At 42.4% G+C, this 19583-nt stretch overlaps 1 protein-coding gene across 12 annotated transcripts in view; it reads right to left on the bottom strand.

The window, feature by feature from the left end:
- The window catches only part of CLASP1 (cytoplasmic linker associated protein 1), a 267526-nt gene that overhangs the window by 52875 nt on the left and 195068 nt on the right, over positions 1-19583 (bottom strand). For 10 of the 12 annotated variants that reach the window (XM_079924259.1, XM_079924263.1, XM_079924261.1 and 7 more), the window contains 7 exons: positions 17284-17387; positions 15279-15302; positions 13790-14034; positions 11940-12003; positions 9192-9355; positions 4805-4883; positions 3604-3747 (listed from right to left, as the gene is read on the bottom strand). In XM_079924259.1, coding sequence (XP_079780385.1) covers positions 3604-3747; positions 4805-4883; positions 9192-9355; positions 11940-12003; positions 13790-14034; positions 15279-15302; positions 17284-17387 — 824 coding nt within the window. The remainder of the gene's footprint in view (positions 1-3603; positions 3748-4804; positions 4884-9191; positions 9356-11939; positions 12004-13789; positions 14035-15278; positions 15303-17283; positions 17388-19583) is intronic. The other 2 variants (XM_079924264.1, XM_079924265.1) reach the window with 2 other exon arrangements.

Genomic DNA, 19583 nt, shown 5'->3' with positions numbered 1-19583 from the left:
AAACACTGAAGTCAGTGAATCAAGAGTTTTGTCAGCTTAAAATGTGTCTAAAGTTGTTTCCCAAACAGGAGATATACCGAGGAGGCGCTGCACTGCCTGCAAACTTCCCGAGTACTGTTTGTATAAAATTAATATTCTCTAAGGATAGGGTCAATATGAGAGTTTACTGCATAGATTTGAGACTGTAGGGCTCTTCTAGTATTTAGAATGTAACCTTGCCCTACTCTTAGGAAATTAAGTCAGCACCAACAGGAGAACTTGGTTCATGATCAGAAAGTGCTTTTCTGATCATGAAAATCACCAAGATTTCCCTAGCACCTGATACAACCTTTTAATAACTCTGCAAATTACAGGCAAGGCAAAACATATGTCTACTTAGAAGAGATAAGCAAGCAAATCTTTAGTGCACTAAATTATCCAGATGAAAATGCTGCCTGTTTTCTTTCCTTGCAGATTTAAAGTAACAGTGATGACAATTTAAAATCTTAGCACAGAGTGATATATACCATATCACAATTTCTAAGTATTTTAATTTACTTAGGCACTACATTCATTTAGACAATCTTTAGAACACATCTCAAATTCTTGGATAAGGCGGGTGCATCACTTACAACAGCATGTACATTTATATAAATATCCAGTGGATGGAACCGCAAAACAGAGCATTTAAATAAAAGCGGCTCTATCTCCAGGAAGGATTCACCTGTATGGGGCAAAAGAACACGCATTTGAATACTGTGCTTTAACAAGCCTATCCCAGTGAGTGCTCGATGGATACAACTGAAAGCCAAACAATCAAATCCACGAATATCTTCGAGGATGAAAAAAAAATGTCACCGGGTGCTCAGAATGCAGAGATGCACCTGCTAAAATGAACCTCATTACAATTTGCATAGTTAGGTAAAAAAGCTCCCTATTCAAGTACGAGCTAAGGAACTACCGAATAACTAACTATGGAAGACTCATGCCAGGCCGCCGAAAACCAAAGCCTTGGTAGGCAGAGCGTAAGGTGGGCCCCAGGGTCCCCGCCTTCTGGTGGGTAAGCCTTACAGCCCTCTCCCAGGGTGAGCGGGACTTGCGCGTGTGATGGACTTCACTCTCATAATTACGTTACATGGCAGAAGGGGTTCTGCAGGTATAATTAAAGTCCCTCCCTAATTGGCTGACTTAAAGGGCAGATTATCCTGTGTGGTGATAATCAGGTGAGCCCTTTTTAAAGAGGCAGAGAGGTTAAAATGAGAGTCTCCTGCTGGCTTCATTTTAATTTATCTTTCATTTTTGACGAATAGCTTTGCTGAATAGAGATTTTGGGTTTTTTTGTTTGTTTTTTTGCAGTACGCGGGCCTCTCACTGTTGTGGCCTCTCCCGTTGCGGAGCACAGGCTCCGGACGCGCAGGCCCAGCGGCCATGGCTCACGGGCCCAGCCGCTCCGCGGCATGTGGGATCCTCCCGGACCGGGGCACGAACCCGCGTCCCCTGCATCGGCAGGCGGACCCTCAAGCACTGCGCCACCAGGGAAGCCCTCTCTTTGGGTATTTATCATTCATTAACTCACTGAAAATACTTACTAAATGCCTACTTTGTTTTACAGGTCTTGTGCTAGGTGCTGAGCATGCAGGGTGAACAAAAGCAGAGAGGTGGAGGAGGCACGGGGAACGGCAGGGCCAGGCCTCGCCCTGAAGACACCCAGGGCCCAGGCTGGGCCCCGAGAGAATTAGCGGCAACCAGGTCAAGACTACGTCAGCAGCCTGCGTGCCTGAGGTTCAGTCCCGGGGGAACGGTCTAAACTGATGGGCCTCAACACTGCATTAAAGATCAGCCAAGAGTGGAAGGAGCCCCGACCAGACACAGAGCAACGTCCACGCTCCACTCTGTACCAGTGAAGTCAGGTGACTGCGGGGAGAGCACAGCCATCTAGGTTAGTTTTCATTGCAGCCAGGACTGAGAACTACTGACGTAAAGCTTTTCAGCTACCTCTGAGGGGCCGGGATTACTGTCCCGGAGGCCAGGTTCGACCTCAGCCTGAAGGTGGGGTGTTTGGCAGTCCTCACAATGGGGAAGGGGAAGACGTGCGGGCAGACACTGGAGGCAGTGTTTTGATGCCCCAGGCTAGATAACTCAAGGAAAAACATTCCTCTAGTGTCCTGATTAGAAAGGTTAGGACAATAAATCCGAGCTCAAATGTCTAATGTGCATGTCCAGAGAAAGTAGCCATAATGACCAAAGCTGGCTGTTCCCATACAGGCCCTAATCATGATAATAACGTGCATGTCTAAAACATCTTCCAGCCCCATGGGAAGGAACGCTTCAGTAACCTTCAATTACAAAAACACATACTCACATAGACACACGTACTCAACGTGTTATGACTAAAGATAGGAAGTTGTACTTGGGCTCTTGTATTTCTTGGTTGATCTGTGACTTTGAAAACTGTAACACAAATATCTTTCTGACGTTCCAATCAACCAAATCATGCCACCACCTCCCAAGTCCCAAAGAGGCTTAATGGTTAAATTAAAGGTTGCCAGTGAAATGCTCTTTCAATAAATATTGAAACATTTTACAAACAGATCATAAATCAAAAATATTATTTACTATTAGAACAGTAACTTTGAATGAGTGCTTTAATAAAATTCATCCTTGTTTCTTTGACCTTGGACAACTTAGTTTATTACTGTACAATGGCTGGAGAATTACATTGGCTGTGACCTTCCCAAAGAAACCCTGCAGGTGGTTCTTTGGTTCCCTTCCTTGGATTCCATTAGAGCAGGAGCTAGGTGTTCAGGGGCATTTGGAACCACAACAACCTCGCTAACTACCTCTTGGAATCATCCTTAACCCTGCCTCGACCCAAGTGGTCCACGTTACCAACTCTACCCCAAGGCCAAAGGACTATTTTGGCACGGATGGCGGTGGAAGGAGTATACTACGGGGGAAAAAAAGAAAAGAAAAGAAAAAAAAAAAAGCAAGGTTCACGATTACATACAAATAACCAAAATCAAGTACTTTTAGTCTGAAACCAGAACTAAGAAATCTGGTTTTTATCAGTAACTTTGAAAGGCTAGCTTGTTTATATATAAAGTAAAAGAACAATGGCCATGTGTGAAACTCAAGTGTAGAAGAACAGGACACTGACAGGAAGAGAATAATAGAAACAACGAAGAGAGTGATAACTTACACTTCCTGTGTGCTTATAACCTGTCAGGAATGGATCATGCTTTTAACATATACGAATTCATGTTCATAGTAGTCCTAAGGCAGAATACTGCCTAAGAATAGAAATAACAGGGTCCCGTGCTCCCTCCACTATGTTATATGCCTTTCAACGTGCCATTTCAGAAGAAAATAGCAAATATTTCTCTTCAGGTGATTGAAAAAAAAAAAAAAGCAACAACACAACATCTTGGTATCAGGGTGTCTCCCATGATACAAGATTTCAGATTTTCATTTTGATCTTCAAAGGCTGCAACTAGACGGAGCTGGAGGGACAGGAGCAGAGCCTTGGTTTCCTAGAAAAGGAGCGATAGTGGTTTGCGTGTAGGCTTGTGGGTGGTTTACAAGTTCCCATAAATACCTCTTCGTGACACGTGCCTAAGGACATACCTTTCTCACGTCTGAACTCTTTGGTTCTGTCGTCCAGGTTATAATTCTAGAAACAGCAAGCCTTGTCTCACTAGAGTTTATGAAATCTGTTGGGTCCATCTGCCTAGCGAGAGACTCGATGTACTTCAGGATTGCAACTTTGACCTGAAAGATCCAACAATTATAAACAGTAGGTACACTTTATAAATCTTTGAACAGAACTCTTAACTGGTGCTCAGAGAAAAGAACACACTACTGAGGGGACACCACCTTTCTCCTGGATTTATGTTCCTACATGCAGGGGCCCTCCAGCAGTGAAAAAGCATGAGATGACTGACAGGGAAGCCTGGGAACAGAAGGGAGGCCTGCAGCCTAATCCCCTTCCCTCTGTGACTGCCGGGCCTGCAGAGAAGGCAGGCTCTGCTCCTCACAGACGCCGCAAGACACGTGCCGGGCAGGAGCCCCCGCTGGGGTGAGGGGTGGAGGCACCAGGGGGACCTCCAGCTCTGCCACCGACCGCGGGGCAAGTACAACTCTGTGTGAGTTTTATTTTTCAGCCACTCTAGGCCAGGTCTTGCAAGGCAGCACTGAAGGTAATTCAATAATTACCTTCAATAATTCAATAATTCTGCTCTAACTTCCCCACCAAGGTCTCACTTGGTTTTGACATCAGGAGAAAAGGGTTATTATTTATTGGGCCTCTCCTAAAAACCTCAGCAAAATTAGTGATCAAAGAACAGACAATGTACCTGATGTCATTCAAAGGAGCACATCCTCCTTCAAATACCATTAGTTCATTCTTATGGGTATGATGTTTATAAAACATGCCAATTCATTTTTCATGTGTTACGACGTTAATATTAAAAACATTCCAATAAGATACCTATTTTAACACACCAAAATTCTCTACATTAAATATTAATGTGAAACACCGTAATAATGCCCAAATGTTGGTAAGGATGTGGAGCAACTGGAGTTCTCAGACACCGCTGGTAGGAATATAATCTGACATAACCATTTCGGCAGTTTAAAATAAAGTTAAGCATGTCCCTACCCAATAAACCAGCAACTTCTCTACTATGTACTGAACCAAGAGAAACGGAAACATGTTGCTTACAGCAGATTTACTCACAATAGCCAAATATGAGTCATGTATAAACAAGTATATTTTAAGCAAATTTGACTTCTAGAGGTTGAACTATAACGACAAATAGTTACCGACCTTGAGGTTAGGAGTTTGGGTTTGATCCACAATAAATCTCATCAAAATGTTAAATTGCTGATCAAATGGAAAGGAGTCCCTAGGTTTAAAAAAAAAAAAAGTATTTTAAAAGAAAGACTTATTACAAAAAACAATGTAAAATCATATAAGAAACAAAAATACACTATTATAGATTCCTCTAACATATGTAAAAAGCAAGCATGTTTATATTTTTTAAATATTACTTTTCATTTCATGTAAATACTAAAGTAATACACATTACATAGAAAACTTATTTCTTTTTTGTTTTGTTTTTTGGTTTTTGTTTGGCTGCACCGCATGGCGCACGGGATCTTAGTTCCCGGAACAGAGATGGAACCCGGGCCCAGCGCTTGAGAGCACCGAGTCCTAACCACCAGACCGCCAGGGAATTCCCTAGAAAATTTAGAAAAGGGGAAATCTTGTTAAAAGTCTTGAAACACATAAACTGAGCAATGAATGTCTGCTGGCCTTCTTGGGATCTGCTCGTCTTCTTTCCAGGTACCTTTCGGAATACTGCTCACATGAGAAACACTTCCATCGCCCAAATCTAACGTTTACATCCCGATGAGGCTGCTTGCAGCTGCCCTTGCTGAAGCTGCCTGCACAGCTCCTGGGGTCCTCGCTGGGTAACCGCCCGTAAGCTGGCTTTGTGCGGTCACCACAGAAGAGCGCCCGTGGGACACTCACCCAGAGACACCCCTCTCCAGCTACAGACACACACAGGAGCCTGGGACCCTAGGAGCCCCACTCCGGCTCCACTTCTCGCCTGTGACTCATCTCATTTCTCGTGGTCCTCTCACATTTCTGATCCAACTGAGTAACCCTGAGGGCTCTTGGCGAGCGAAAGTCAGTGCCCTCTCCCTTAAAAAGCCACAATTACTAGCATGAGTTTACAACTGCCTGAAGGAGCCCTTGTGCCTAACGCAGAGGTCCCTTCCATGCTAACAGGAAAGATAATGCAACGCAAAGATCTATTCCAATTGAGGCTGAGTGACTGCATCACTTTCTTTTAGACTCCCTCAGAGACGATTCTCAGTGTACGTAAGGATAGTAGAAAGAAAAGGGACGCAGGTTCAAATCTTTCAGATTACAGAACTGATTTGAAATTTAAATGAAATAATACAAGAAAAACATAAAGTGTGTGGCACATACTGTTACTAGTAGTACCACCATCATAATTACTAATAAAAAGTAAACCTGACCAACAGCACATCCTTTTCTCCCACATCTATTTGTATCCAGGAAGCTCTGAGGACCACCTCTGGAAGCAAAGCGCATCTTAGTATATATGATTTAAGTGACTCATACTGGCCACACATCAAAGAAACAAACCACACACAGAACACCTCTCCTTTCTTCTACAGCAAAGGGAGGATGGAGAATACATCTGAGCAATGGGTGTATTTAAGCTGGAGCTGCGCCCTGCTGTCGAGCGCAGCCAAAGGAAAGGAAACCGAGGCAGATTCACAATCAGTTCTATCACCTGAGGAACAGCTCTCAGCCACCACTGAGATGCCCTCGGTACTCACAATCCTAGATAAGCTGAAAGAGCTAAACATCCCAGCTGCTGAGAAAAAGGGACATATGCTTTAGGGACCTAGGCCAGGGAATTCCCCAGAAGAGGGTTCTTAAAGGAATGAGGCATCCAAGAAAACTAACAGGAGGGCACAGTTATTTCCCTTAATCACCAAAGATCAGAAATATAATCGTAATATTTCCATCATCCCTAAAAATCTGCAATGGATCTTCTGTCATTCATAAATTCACCTAAATTAAGGAAGCAACCTACAGGCTAAAGTCTGGCTTACAAATGTTTTCCTTGGCTTTCACAGTGTCATTTTAAAAAAATATATCTTGGAATATCTTGCCTTAATCCACATTTCCGACCTTTCTTGAAAAGCCTGGACCACTGGGCCCACATCCCCTGTGACCACAACTCACCGCGGCTCCCCAGCCTCTCGCGTAACAGCCCTGCTGTTTACATCGCTCGTGTATCATCAGCTGCGTCAGCTCAGCCTCTCTAGTCAACCTCTGGCCAAACTGTGAGGAATCCACTGGTGTAGAGGACTGTCCCCCAACTGCACTACACTTAGTCACGCACAGGAGGGATGGTGCCTGAAAGCCTTACTGCAAATACAGTACATTACAGTGAGTTCACTGAAAATCTAAAGGGAAATCTACTTGGATAATAAAATTCTATAGCAGCACAAATTACACAGATTTCCAGGGTCGGGGACCAAAAGAAAAGCTGGCATCACAGTGTAGAGGAACAAATGTAGGCTTGGCAGCCAGAGACATCTAACAGATGCAAGCGCGGGGGACAATGACGGGGCAGTGCGATGCCCTCCACACTCTCCCGCAGGCCAGCCGGCGACCACAGGACACACAATAGAGTGACAGCCGGCTCTCCTGGATGCTGGCTCCCGGGCTGCCACGCGCAGGAAGTGGGGCTCCGGGTGTGTCAAGGTACTCTCTGTTTCCTAATTTTATAATGAAATGAGAAAGGTCCTTCCATTTTGACAATTCTATGACCTACTCATATCCCAGTTTGCAGTAACGGGTCACATAAAAGTTACTATGCTGATGATGATTCTCTGAGTGACCTGGAGACATCTGTTTATTCTTTTAAAAATTCAGCAATCTGACACATTCCCCTCCGTCATCCACCAAATCACAACCAAGACATTACTGCAAACCATCTTCTGAGATCATTCAATTTCTATCACTCCTGTGTCGAGGATTTACTATTGCACAGGCAAAGGTCAGAAGTTTGTTTCCAAACAATAATGGCACAGAGTCAGTTTTTTTACACTTTTTCTGAGTCTCAGTAGCTTTTCTTTTCTCATAAAGGCCAGATGGGCTACAAATATTGTAAGTGTGTTATCATCTCTAGCCAATGAACTGTAAATAGAAACTACTCCTGGATGAACAGGAACCCTATACCACACATGAACAGAAATATTCCTCGTGTGCCTTACAAGAGGCTGAAGTCGTAAAAATACTAAGGTCTTCAGAAGGAGGCTCATAAATATTCTAAAGTGTTTTTTAAAGAGAAGAGAACCAATTTTCAATGTTTTTTTTTACATTTGTCTTAGGCATTCACAAAAATAATGTCAACTCAAGGAAGATATGGGCATTTCATCTCATGGATTGTTGGAATATTTCAACATATATGTTAATAAGAGAATGTGGGAATTAAGTAAGAAAGTAGATATTCAACTGGGTGACAAAAGCCACAGGTAACAAAATGACAAGAAACCACCTATGAAGACTCTCTTAGTATCAAAATGGTCTAGTGCCCCCGCCCCACCAGTAGACATTTTCCCAAAGAGGACATACAAATGGCCAATAAGTACATGAAAAGGTGCTCAACATCACTAATTATTAGAAAAATGCAAACAAAAACTACAATGAGGTATCACCTCACACCTGTTAGAATGGCCATCATCAAAAAGACAAGAGATAACAAATGCTGGTGGGAATGAAAATTGGTGCAGCCGCTATGGAAAACGGTATGGAGGTTCCACAAAAAAATTAGAACTAGCGAATTCCCTGGTGGCCTATCGGTTAGGACGCAGCACTTTCACTGCTGTGGCCCACGTTCAACCCTTGGTCAGGGAACTGAGATCCCGCAAGCCACGTGGCGCAGCCAAAAAAAAAAAAAAAAAAAAACAAGAAAAAAGAAAAAAAAATAGAACTACCATATGAGCCAGCAACCCCACTGCCAGGTATATATCCAAAGGAAATGAAATCAGTATCTCAAAGAGATATCCGACCCCACGTTCACTGCAGCAAGTGAACCCCATATTCACAACAGCCAAGACATGGAAACAACCTAAGTGTGTTGATGGATGAACGGATAAAGAAAATGTGGTGTACATATAAATGGAATATTATTCAGTCATAAAAGAGAAGGAAATCATGTCATTTGTGACAACACGGATGAAACTTGAGGGCATCGTGCTAAGTGAAACAAGCCAGATAGAGAAAGACAAATACTACATATCACTTATATGTGGAATCTTAAAAAAAAAAAAAGTCAAATCCATGGAAACAAAGAGTAGAATGGTGGTTGCCAGAGCCTAGTGGGGTGAGGGAAATGGGGAGATGTTGGTCAAAGGGTACAAACTTCCCGTTACAGTTATAACACTTGCTAAGAGAACATATCTTGACTGCTTTTACCACATAAGCAACAAAAAATGGTAATTATGTGAGGTGAAGGATGTGTTAACTGACATTGCAGTAATCATTTAGCAATACATACATGTATCAAATGCTCACATTATGCACTTAAAACTTACACAATGTTGTATGTCAGTTTTACCTCAAAAGGTGGGAAAAAACGATCTTGCCCCCAAACACTTGCCTTGTGACATCGAGAGCCTTCTGAACTTTCGCTTGCACAGATCCAAGCAAATCTGCTCCCATTTTCTTAAGCAATTGTGTGAGAAGAACAAAAAGCCAGTCTTGCAAGTCATCCTTATGAATTATTATAAAATCCACAAGAGTCTCCAAAAACATACTGAAAACCTAGACACAAATGGAAACCAAGTATTTCACATATTTAATTCATGATTTCCTCCCAAGTCTCCAAAATGATAAAAATGCCCATCTTGGCTTTGTCCAGAATCATAACTGGGGTTGACACTGTCCACAACTGGACATGGCATAGGAGGCAAACGCAGTAACAAGAACAGATAAAGGAAAAGGGGTCGGAACTTACTCTCTGGTGTGAATTCCACCGCAAACCAGGCCATGCAACGAAACAGATTCCATGTTAGTCCACAGTGAAGTCATACAAGTTTCATGCAGTTTCTTAAAAGGCCTGAAAAGGCTACAAACTGACGAAATAACTCTCCCCTCCCTCTACATGCCTTTAAAATTCAGTACAGAGAGAAATTAACTTTGCTGAAAATATGAGTCTAATCCTGGAGGTCTTTCCTTCCTTTCCTTTCCTTTTTCCTTTCCTTCCTTCCTTCCTTCCTCCCTCTCTCCCTCTCTCTCTCTCTTTCCTTTCTCTCTCCCTCTTTTTCTTTAAAAAACCTTTTAACCATCATAATTCTATACTATTATTGCTCATCACCTAGCATTCAACAAAAACTATTACAGGATGAGGGGAAAAAAAACTTGCATATGTATTGCTTTTCATTTCAGTCATCTACTTTGATGTATGCCCGGTCAGATATTATAAAGTATTATCTTTATGAAAAGATATTACAAGAGCCATACCAATCTTTATAAAAGATTATGGCTTGGGATGAAAGACACCGACAGTTGACATAATCCTCACGCTGCTGTGTGATCACCACTGCTCCCTACGGGGAGACAGAGCTCACGGTGGATCACCCCTGAACCAGTCTCAGAGAGGTTAGCGGTGGCACTGCGCACCCTACTTGGTAAATGCGTCCTGCTCTCCTGGGACAACCCGGCTATCGCAGACCTACTCAGTTCTAGCTCAGCAACATTAACCACCAGGGGTCTCCCGTGAGACAGCTCAGAAAGAAGTCAATGAGCCCCAGCTGTGGGATTCCTGGCTTAGCACAAAGGCAGCTAGCAAATATTTACTAAACTGAGACCTGCAAACTCACTGTACAAGAGCCTTCTGATGGAAACAAATTTCCTTCTTTATCCTCACATTCTGGTTCTGAATCAGCAATCTAGAGGTGACAGGTAATAGAAATTTCATCAATGTCCAAATCCATCTAATATCCCTGATGCTATACATCTTACAAACCTTATGCTTTAAATCTTACTGCTTTTAATACTATCTTAGAGAAAACCTTGATAATTATATCTTTGGATATCTACCTGGTCCTTAAACTCAACGTTTGTGAATGTCAACCTTGCTGTGAAGGTCATAACAGGAATTTTAAGACATGCTTTAAGACCAATATTGAGGAGAACTGTTGCCCCCACCCCAAAAAGGAGCACCCCTGCATTCATTCTCCTATGCTCCCGTGAGCATTTCAAGAGGCAGGGAGGGGTCCTGTGTTGTTTTCTGTATCCCTAGCCCAGAGTGGGTGCTCAGTGAATGCTGAATGACTGCACGGATGGATGGATGATTGACACTTCACGGACAATTCCTGTGAGGACGAAAGTGTAGGAAAAGAAGGGGGATCACAGTAACTGGCTAGACTTTCTGGCCACCACAGATTTCTTTCTCCCAGGAGGATTTATTTAGAAGAGGCCATTTTCACTAGGAAAATGATAGTGTAAGACAGTTAAGTCTTGCACATCAAGCATTTAAGATTTGCTGGTGCTGATTTCTGGTTCCCTCAATTTCTACTTTAGTTTCTGTCCTTTACCCTTTAACTTTCCCGATATCTTCATTCCTCTGTTTTTTCTTTCTCTAAAACCATCGAACAGCAACAGCCTGCAAAGCCTTCCTCCCCAAAAATGGTCTTTATTTACAATCTAAACTCCAAGTGAACTTCTGTCAAGGGTCCCGCTCTCAGCTCCACTCCTAGAAAGGGCCTGTCCCTCCCTCCTGGGTGCTCTCCCCTCAGCAGGGAGTCCTTGTCAAAAGGCAGGTCCTCCTCCGGTCCCCAGGAGGTGTAGGCACCAGCTAAGTGACCACCATCCAGCAAATTCTTAGAGGCGGCAATTCTATTGGTGTCTGGAGAAATACTTAATGTGGTTCTTCAGTAAATCCAATTTATAAATGCTTCCATGTGTCTATCTTGTCCCATATAGACAAATTCTACATGGGTACCCAAAAAAAAAAAAAATTACATAACCTGATTGTTTTCTTCACTACTGTAACTTTTTTCAGGAAGGCATTATATTATAACACACTGTTACACCCTAGCACCCAGCCCACCATTTGGCTAAGTATGCGAAAATATTTGCTGAATAAGTAAAAGACTACATCTCATTCTCTCCACGGTAACCCTTACTTGAAACACACTTTATTTAACTTGATGTCGTATGGACATTGGAAGTTTCTAAGAATTCTGTTTTCAGAAGCCATAACAAACTATTGCTGAAATTGGGGTTCAGTCTGTAAGGTCTACACTGTGCTGCGGGTCTGGTATCCCACTCTGAAGTCGTGTATTATGCGGCCCACACAGACATGCAGAGAGGAACACAAGTGGGCAGGTTCCCCAGACCTTACCTTGCTGTGAGGGTCAGCAAACATTCGGGTGAAAATCTCACACAATCTTTTCAACTCCACCCGACTAGAGGAAACAAAATAGAAATAAATAAATTTAATATTTAATAAGCCAGTACTGAAATTAGTTACAGCTTCTCAAAATCCTTTTATTTCGTTCCACTACATAACTTTTATATAATTTTTATATAACAAAGTCCTTTCTTCACAAATCAATTATCTAAATTTTAATTTATGATGGAACTGCACAGGAATAAAAAAATCACGATCGTCTTGCTCTCATTCTAAAATGAAACTGACTCTCAGAGTGTGATCACCTGAGTTCACACCTCTGGGCGTGGCAAAGCCATGAGCCACATCCCGCTCACCTCGTTGCAGGTGTGTTTCCACCACCACAAATGAGAGGCAATGGGATCAACTAGGAAAAGCATGTGCTTCGGGGTCAGACAGACCTGGATTTTAATCTCAGTTCTGCTAGAGCCAAAGTACTCTGATATCTTTGTATCCATTTCAGTGAACTGCTAAAAGGATTAAAGAACACACCCTACCTGCCACCGTGCCTGAGACAAAGCAAACACGCATTTCATGTCGGTGCCCCCGTGACTTTTCTTACCCTGAACTGTACTACTGAATCCCATTTCTGCTTCGAGGTTTCATTAGAAAGACTCACCTTCTTCCCCAAATCATCCCTCTCAGGTTGGGTGATCCTTTAACATTGCTAACAATGAAATCTAGATCAGACCAACGCTAATCAACAGATTTCTAGACATTATTCAATGGATACTTGGTGAACACTAAGAATCAAGAAACTGGGGCCACGAGAATTGAGCAGATTCTTGACGAATGATGACAGCAAATCCTTTTTTCTGTTTTTTGACAGGTCACTAGAGCACCAGAGAGGACCTGCACTTCAGAGCGCATGTGGTGAAACTTCTCCTGACGTATGCACAGAAGAGAACAAGGGGGGCCAGGGGGTGGGGAGGGAAGGCGGCAGGAAGGAATAAGGCAGGGGCCAGACTGACTGGACAGCTGCGCTTGAAGCCCAGTGATTCATCAGTCAATGCTCCCGTGGCTTTGCGGAGCCATCCATGACCACAGACATTTATCCAGTCTCACCATACAGCTTTAAAAAAAGTTACCCGAAGAATATAATATAGTGTAGTTCAAACATCTCTGTAATTTTGAGATCCATCTTATAAGTAATGACCTATTAGTGCTGTCATGGTTTAATAAGCAGCATTTCTTCTCAGATATAAAATAATGGTGTGTCAGTGGTGCCTTAGATTTGAGGAAATATGGTCTAAACACATATTTTTGGTATATGTAATACACGCTCATTTTAGAAAATTTATGAAATATAGAAACAAAGAAAAAAGCAAAACTAATCAATTCTAAAGCTGAAGAGTGCTTCAGAGTACCCTACTGAGCACCTCTCTACTCTGCATGTTTATAAACTATACCTACGCCTGTGGATCAAAACACTCTAGACTGAGGCTGGTATCATTTTACCCGCAACTCTAAAGTGTAATAAACCGTCCCAACCTGCAGACCTGTTTTACTTTTGACCTAAATTGCAAACTGTACCGAGATTTCTCAAATAACACCTGATAGACAAGTGTAAGCCATAGGGGACCAAATGCTTTCTAAACCTAATCAGTTACAAAGTGTTTGCTGGATATTTCAAATTCTCCGGAAGGCAAGGACCACGACTTAGCCCTCCCAGCACCTTTAGTGCCTGCCCCAGCGGCTGGAATTCCGTTAAGAACTCCCGAGATGACGGGAGCCCGGGTAAGGCCCCGGGAGGGCAACACGGGACTCAGCCTGAGCTCACAAGCCTGGCCTCCTGCCCTCACCTCAGTGTTCTCTGGCTCTTCAGCAGGTTCTGCAGGCCCAGGAGCCCCTCCTTCCGCTCGGACCAGTTGGAGCTGGCACAGTGGTTGAGTACCTCGGCCACATCCTCGGTCTGGCGCAGGTAGTGGGGGATGCCCCCGTTCCGGGAGCTATACGAGCGCTCGGAGCACACGCTGGACGCGTCGCTGTTGGCGTCGTCGTCAGAATACATCCCGTACGGCTCATACCTCCTCCTCACGGGCTTCTTCTGCCAGATCCAAGGACGGGTCGGGGGAGACACGGACAGGTGGCGTGAGTCTCACCAAACAAAACCAACGACAGAGAGCTAAACGTAGACACATACAGGCACATGCACCGCCCTTTCCCTGCGCTTACAGATGAGGGGAGTAAAAACAGAAAAGCAGACGTAGGGTGAGTAACAAGCAGAGCAGCCCACAGCACAGAGGAAAGAGCACGATCTCTAGCGCGGTGCATGGCCTTCTCAGTAAGACAGACTGGCTGTGTGACTTCAGAAAGCCTCCTCATCTGTCTGCTTCAGTTTCCCCATCTTTGAGATGACAACGATTATCCTTCTCACAGGCTTGTTGTCAGGATTAAGTGGAATTATATGTTAAACAGCCCGGCTCGGCACCTGACGCACTGTTAAGTGTGAGCGCCCACCAGCCCCTTCCCAGTCAAAAGCAATCTATCTTGAGCATGGTCTGTGAGTAAATTTGTTTGAATAGTCATGCTTCCTTAAGAACGTCTGACACTGCAATGTCAGTGGCAGAGTGTCCTACATAAAAGGATTCCTAAATGATCTAAACCATTTTTATTAAGGACTTAAAGTTTTACCACACTAATAGGCCTTCTGTAGACTAGAATACCCATGTCATTCATTTCTCTTACCTCTGAATATAAAACTGTAAGTTAAATCCCTATATAATGTAGCAACAGCTACATAAAATAGATAAAACTTATAAAATACGGTTTGTCCAAGAGAAAAACAAATAGCTACTGGCTTAAACTGTACTGATGTAATTTTCTAGGAATGTGACTTGTACGCCGGGACAGCTCTGCCTTCCACCTACTGTCCCAGCATAATTATTAACAGCACCCTCTCTCACTCTCAAAAGTATCCTTGGTAGGATGATAATTATATGGTCATCTCACTTACCCATCAACTAGGTTCCTAAGATAAGCAAAATGTTGAATGTATCCATTCATGAATCAATAACGACGTAAGAGGAGACACAAACTAGGTTAATAACTAAAATGAAACGCTAGTAGGAAAAGGGGCAGAGCTTGATATCGAAAACACTGAGGCAAATGTGAGAGATGACCAGTTCCATCACTAGCAACAGCATCACTAGTTTCCACAAAATCACAATTCAGAACAGAATTTCTACACTATGCTACTTTTTTTGTTGTTTTTACCAGCTCCTAAAGGAAATATACTCAACAGAAAAAAAAGAAAAAAAAAACATAAAACAAAAGTTAAAGCACTGGTACCTTGCTCCTGGAGTCTCCTAACAGCTGTAGGCAGGAAAATATTGAAGGATGGGGAAAAAGCATAGAGAATTATGTCAGAAGCATATGTGGGGATCGTTCTTGCAACAAAAGTGTACAGCAGAACATATCTTAGCAAACCAAAAATACAGGTTAGCAAGCGATTCGTGTCAAGCGAATAACAAAGAATGCTTTCACAATGGCATTTCCTAACCCTCCTACACCTCTTATGAGAACTTCCGGTATCTGCTGGAATTCTTTGCTGAAACTCTCCACATAGCACTGAGGTATATCCCTAATGTTGCTATTAACTCTGTCGCCTGCTCCTAGGACAGATGCTGCCCCGGGACTTCTTTTCTGCAAGCAAGGACTGTGTATCATCCCAGCGCTATCTCTTCTGGAGCAGGTCACTTGGAAAGACCAAGCAGTTTGGACAAAACGTAGTAGTGAGGGCAGCGGGGGTGTACGGGGAGCCGGAGGTCAGAGAAGAGCCCAAGTCAGGTGAAGGCAAAGCCCAGACTCTCCAGTCCTGCTCTGCCCCCTGGCACTCTGGGCACTGTACCCCTCCCCCGCCCCCCCACCGAAGTGCTGTCTCACCGAGCAAGGGCTTTGCGCATCCATCACTTCTTACCCCTCTGGCCCCCACTTCTTCAAGTCCCGAAATAAGTAAGAAACAGATTCCAAATGCTGCAACTTGGAAGGAAGAACCGCTTCACAGAATTGTGCGCCACCTCGTGACTCTTAAGTTAAAGTCCTGCTTAAAGCAATTATCCTGAACTCCAGTTATCTGCCAGAAAAAGCCCTCCTGCACACAAGGCTGATGAACAGAGCTGGCCGGGCAGCCCTCACCATGAAACCATGAGGAGAGCGGAAAACTGCTTGCTCACAGATGCTTGCCAGAGAAATCTGGCTGAGCAGGAATAAATGAGGGAGGGCCAGGAGGGATGAGAGTTGGAATCACTGTGGCCACACGCTATAAAGTTTTGACTGGATGAAACACGGCTGGATTTAAAACCTCAGGGTCTGATCCTATAGCCACACACTAGAAAGTCTGGATCGGATGAAACACGGCTGGATTTAAAACCTCAGAGGTCTGATCACTGTGGCCACACACTAGAAAGTTTTGATCGGATGAAACACAGCTGGATTTAAAACCTCAGGGGTCTGAAAGCGGGGTTATTACCTTTGTTCATTAGAAGAGAACAAGTCTTAAAACAGTACAAGCAAGACCAGAGATCGGGAAGTTCTAAAGAATGTCTATTTTAAATGCTGAGCACATAAACCAGAAAGTACAACAGGCTGTGTTACTACCAGCTGCAATGTATCTTTAAAAGACCATTTGACCACAAGCTGATTCTACTTAGGAATTCTTTGCTATAACCACAAGTTTAAGGACTTCTAATCACTTTACGTTGCTTTTTTAGATATTACATTGTAACAGTGCAAAAACATACTTCACTAGTGCTTCACATCCTCAGAGTTGACCTCAAAATCTGGGAAAGTTTCCGTAAATAATGACTTAAGGACACATTTAAACAAACAAACATAAAATCATATGGAACAACTAGTGAGGGAAATGGAATAAACGCAAGATTTTCAAACCACAAACGCTATGACCTACTGTTATACAATGATATGCTTAGGCTATGCCATCAAAGCCTGTAAAGCAACAGAAGCAATAGAAGGGAATAAAGGAAATGCTGAAAAAAAAAAAGATAAAAAAGGAAAAGAAGAAGCCCAATGACATCAGAGAAGCCTGATGTCATCACAACTTCACTGATACTGCGGAGCACAGAAGACATACTTGATGCTACTGTGTCTTGTAAGGCCAGTTTTCACTTACGTACAGAGTTCACAGTTTAAGAAGAAAAGCATAATAATATAAATTTACACAGTTTAAAGAGTGTCAAAGATGATTTAGTGACCTGGTTTGAAGACTACTTCCTGTTAAGACAGAAAAACGCAGGTGAGTAATTCAAAGAGACTCCACACACGTCGTGCCTCTTACCAAAGCATCGGCAACAGCAGCTTCCAGATCTGCACTGGTGCTCAGAACCCGCATGGCATTCACAGAGCCAGGTATTCTTCCTGCCTGGCCGAGCCCAAACCGGTCTAGTTAAAAAACAAAAGCAAAAGATGTGTCACTTTAATTCACGTGTTTTCACTTCTTTGCGACGGCTCCTGCCTCGTCCCACTTACTGGACAGAGGACGGAAGCATCTCTAGTCAATTTTCACTGCACCTGACTTGTAGTTTCAACTACACCTGACCTGCTTATTATCAGTGGCAGAGGTTCACCCTGTTCACATTTAATACGATCGTGCCAAAAAGCATCCTGACAACTGAAACGGTTCTTTAATGACAGTCTATTTTTGAAAAGTGTTGAGACATGGGGGGGACCTTATTATAGAAGGTGGCTGGGCCATGAGGGTAGTCTTTTCATGTACACAGCATTCTCTCTAAAGGCTAGCGGCCCTGACATTTGGTCAAACTGATTAGAAAGCTTCATGGTTTGATCAATGAGTTCTAACGCAATGTGTAATAAAAAGTTAAAATTTGAAACAAATGTATTAAATTGATCTCTGTGCAAATTTTCATTAGTGTCTCTACTGTTTAACTGTTATTAAGCTCAATTAATGTTAGGTATTTGTTCATCATGATGCCTGTGTCACCAAAGGCTATTTAAAAATCAGTTTATTAAAATTCTTTAATCTTCACCACAAAAAGCTAGTATCTTTGCTGCAAAACATTAATCATTCAGATAATATAAATTTCTCCTGAGTCCCTCAAAGGATTTTTAAATGATAATCTTTACACGTGTCAACCGAATGGACAGAATGCAAAACAATTTCCAACTTTAGCAGTTCAAACAACTATTCTAAGCCTGTTAACAAGCATGGACAATAAAGACTAACTTTTTAACTTTTTTTTGGCCGCACAGCTTGCGGGATCTTAGTTCCCCAACCAGGGATTGAACCCTGGCCCATGGCAGTGAAAGTGCTGAGTCCAAAGAGACTGACTTTTAAAAGTCCCATTACGTAAGCTGACCAGCCTTCCTTAAGAAGTGCTGAGATTGCTTGGGACTCGCTGCCCTTGTGAGGCCTTGCTGCTCATAGCTGTGGCAGCTCAAGGCAGAGCAGTCCGGTAAAAGGCTCTTATAATGTATAATAAACCTCTGGAAGAAAAATGTTAAGATTAAAAATGCTTTCTCTTTGTTAACAAATAAGACACTGTTTGGACAAGGAAAGTCTCTGCATGTGCCATATTCTAGTAATGAAACATTTAGGAAATAAAAGAAAGCTAATGTCAGGTTTACATAATTGATCTTTCCTATAAAATGATATATTTAAAATTTTGGGTAGGTAACAAGACATCATCTACAAACTGGTGAGCTCTAAAAGTGAAGTGTTATTTAACTTTTTTAAATTGTCAGCTTCGAAACGTTATACCTTCCACTGCCACAGAAAGGGGGAAAAGATTTAAACACTGCTATCAAAAGCTATATAGTTATGACTTTTTAGAGGGAAACAAAAATTGTATGTTATACTATCCCCTTTTTTAATGCACTTGTTGCTCGTGCTGAATTTCACCATTACGTGTATGTTTAAAAGGTGATTTAATGTGCCAAATAAACTAAAAACAGACCACAAAACAATTCTCTCTCTCTCTAGAATATAAATCATCACCTGAAATAACATTATAAATTTGAGATTTATTATGCACATAGTTTTATAAATGATCTTTGTTCAAGTCTCTTTTTTTTCCATTAAAAAAGGGTAGATAGTAAGGGATTTATGAGTAACAGAATGAAAGTAATTCAGTTATAAGCCATTTAAAAATTACCCAGCATAAACGTAAATAAAACAGAATCTTTAAAAAAAAAAAAAAAAAGTAGGTCTCATGCCAGCAATTCTTGCTCCAGGGATAATACTGATTTTTCAGACACAAAATTAAAACTGTAAGAACAAAGCAATTATTCTGTGCTTCCCAGATGCATACAGCTTTGCCATACACAGTGACTGCAGATCATTTGATATACATCGTAGATAACTGAATTTCAAATCTTAAGGGGAAATGTTTGTCTGGACCTAAGAAAATTTATAAGCCTTTGGTTTTCGCCAGACCAAAATCTGCTCTACGTTCTCTCTGGTACTGTCCAGTTTCCACGAGATGGATATATACGACCGTGCCCTCAGTCTGGCCCATAATCTTCAGGGGAATATCCTAATCAGAGAATACATAATAAAATGCATAGGTGGCTTCATTTAGAGGAAAAACAGAGACACTAACTCAGTAAATTGGTCACAGT

The sequence above is a fragment of the Stenella coeruleoalba genome, assembly GCF_951394435.1.
Source record: "Stenella coeruleoalba genome assembly, chromosome: 6".
NCBI classification, from domain to species: domain Eukaryota; kingdom Metazoa; phylum Chordata; class Mammalia; order Artiodactyla; family Delphinidae; genus Stenella; species Stenella coeruleoalba.
The sequence above is the reverse complement of the archived record's forward strand: the minus strand, read 5'-3'. Positions and strand labels throughout refer to the sequence as shown.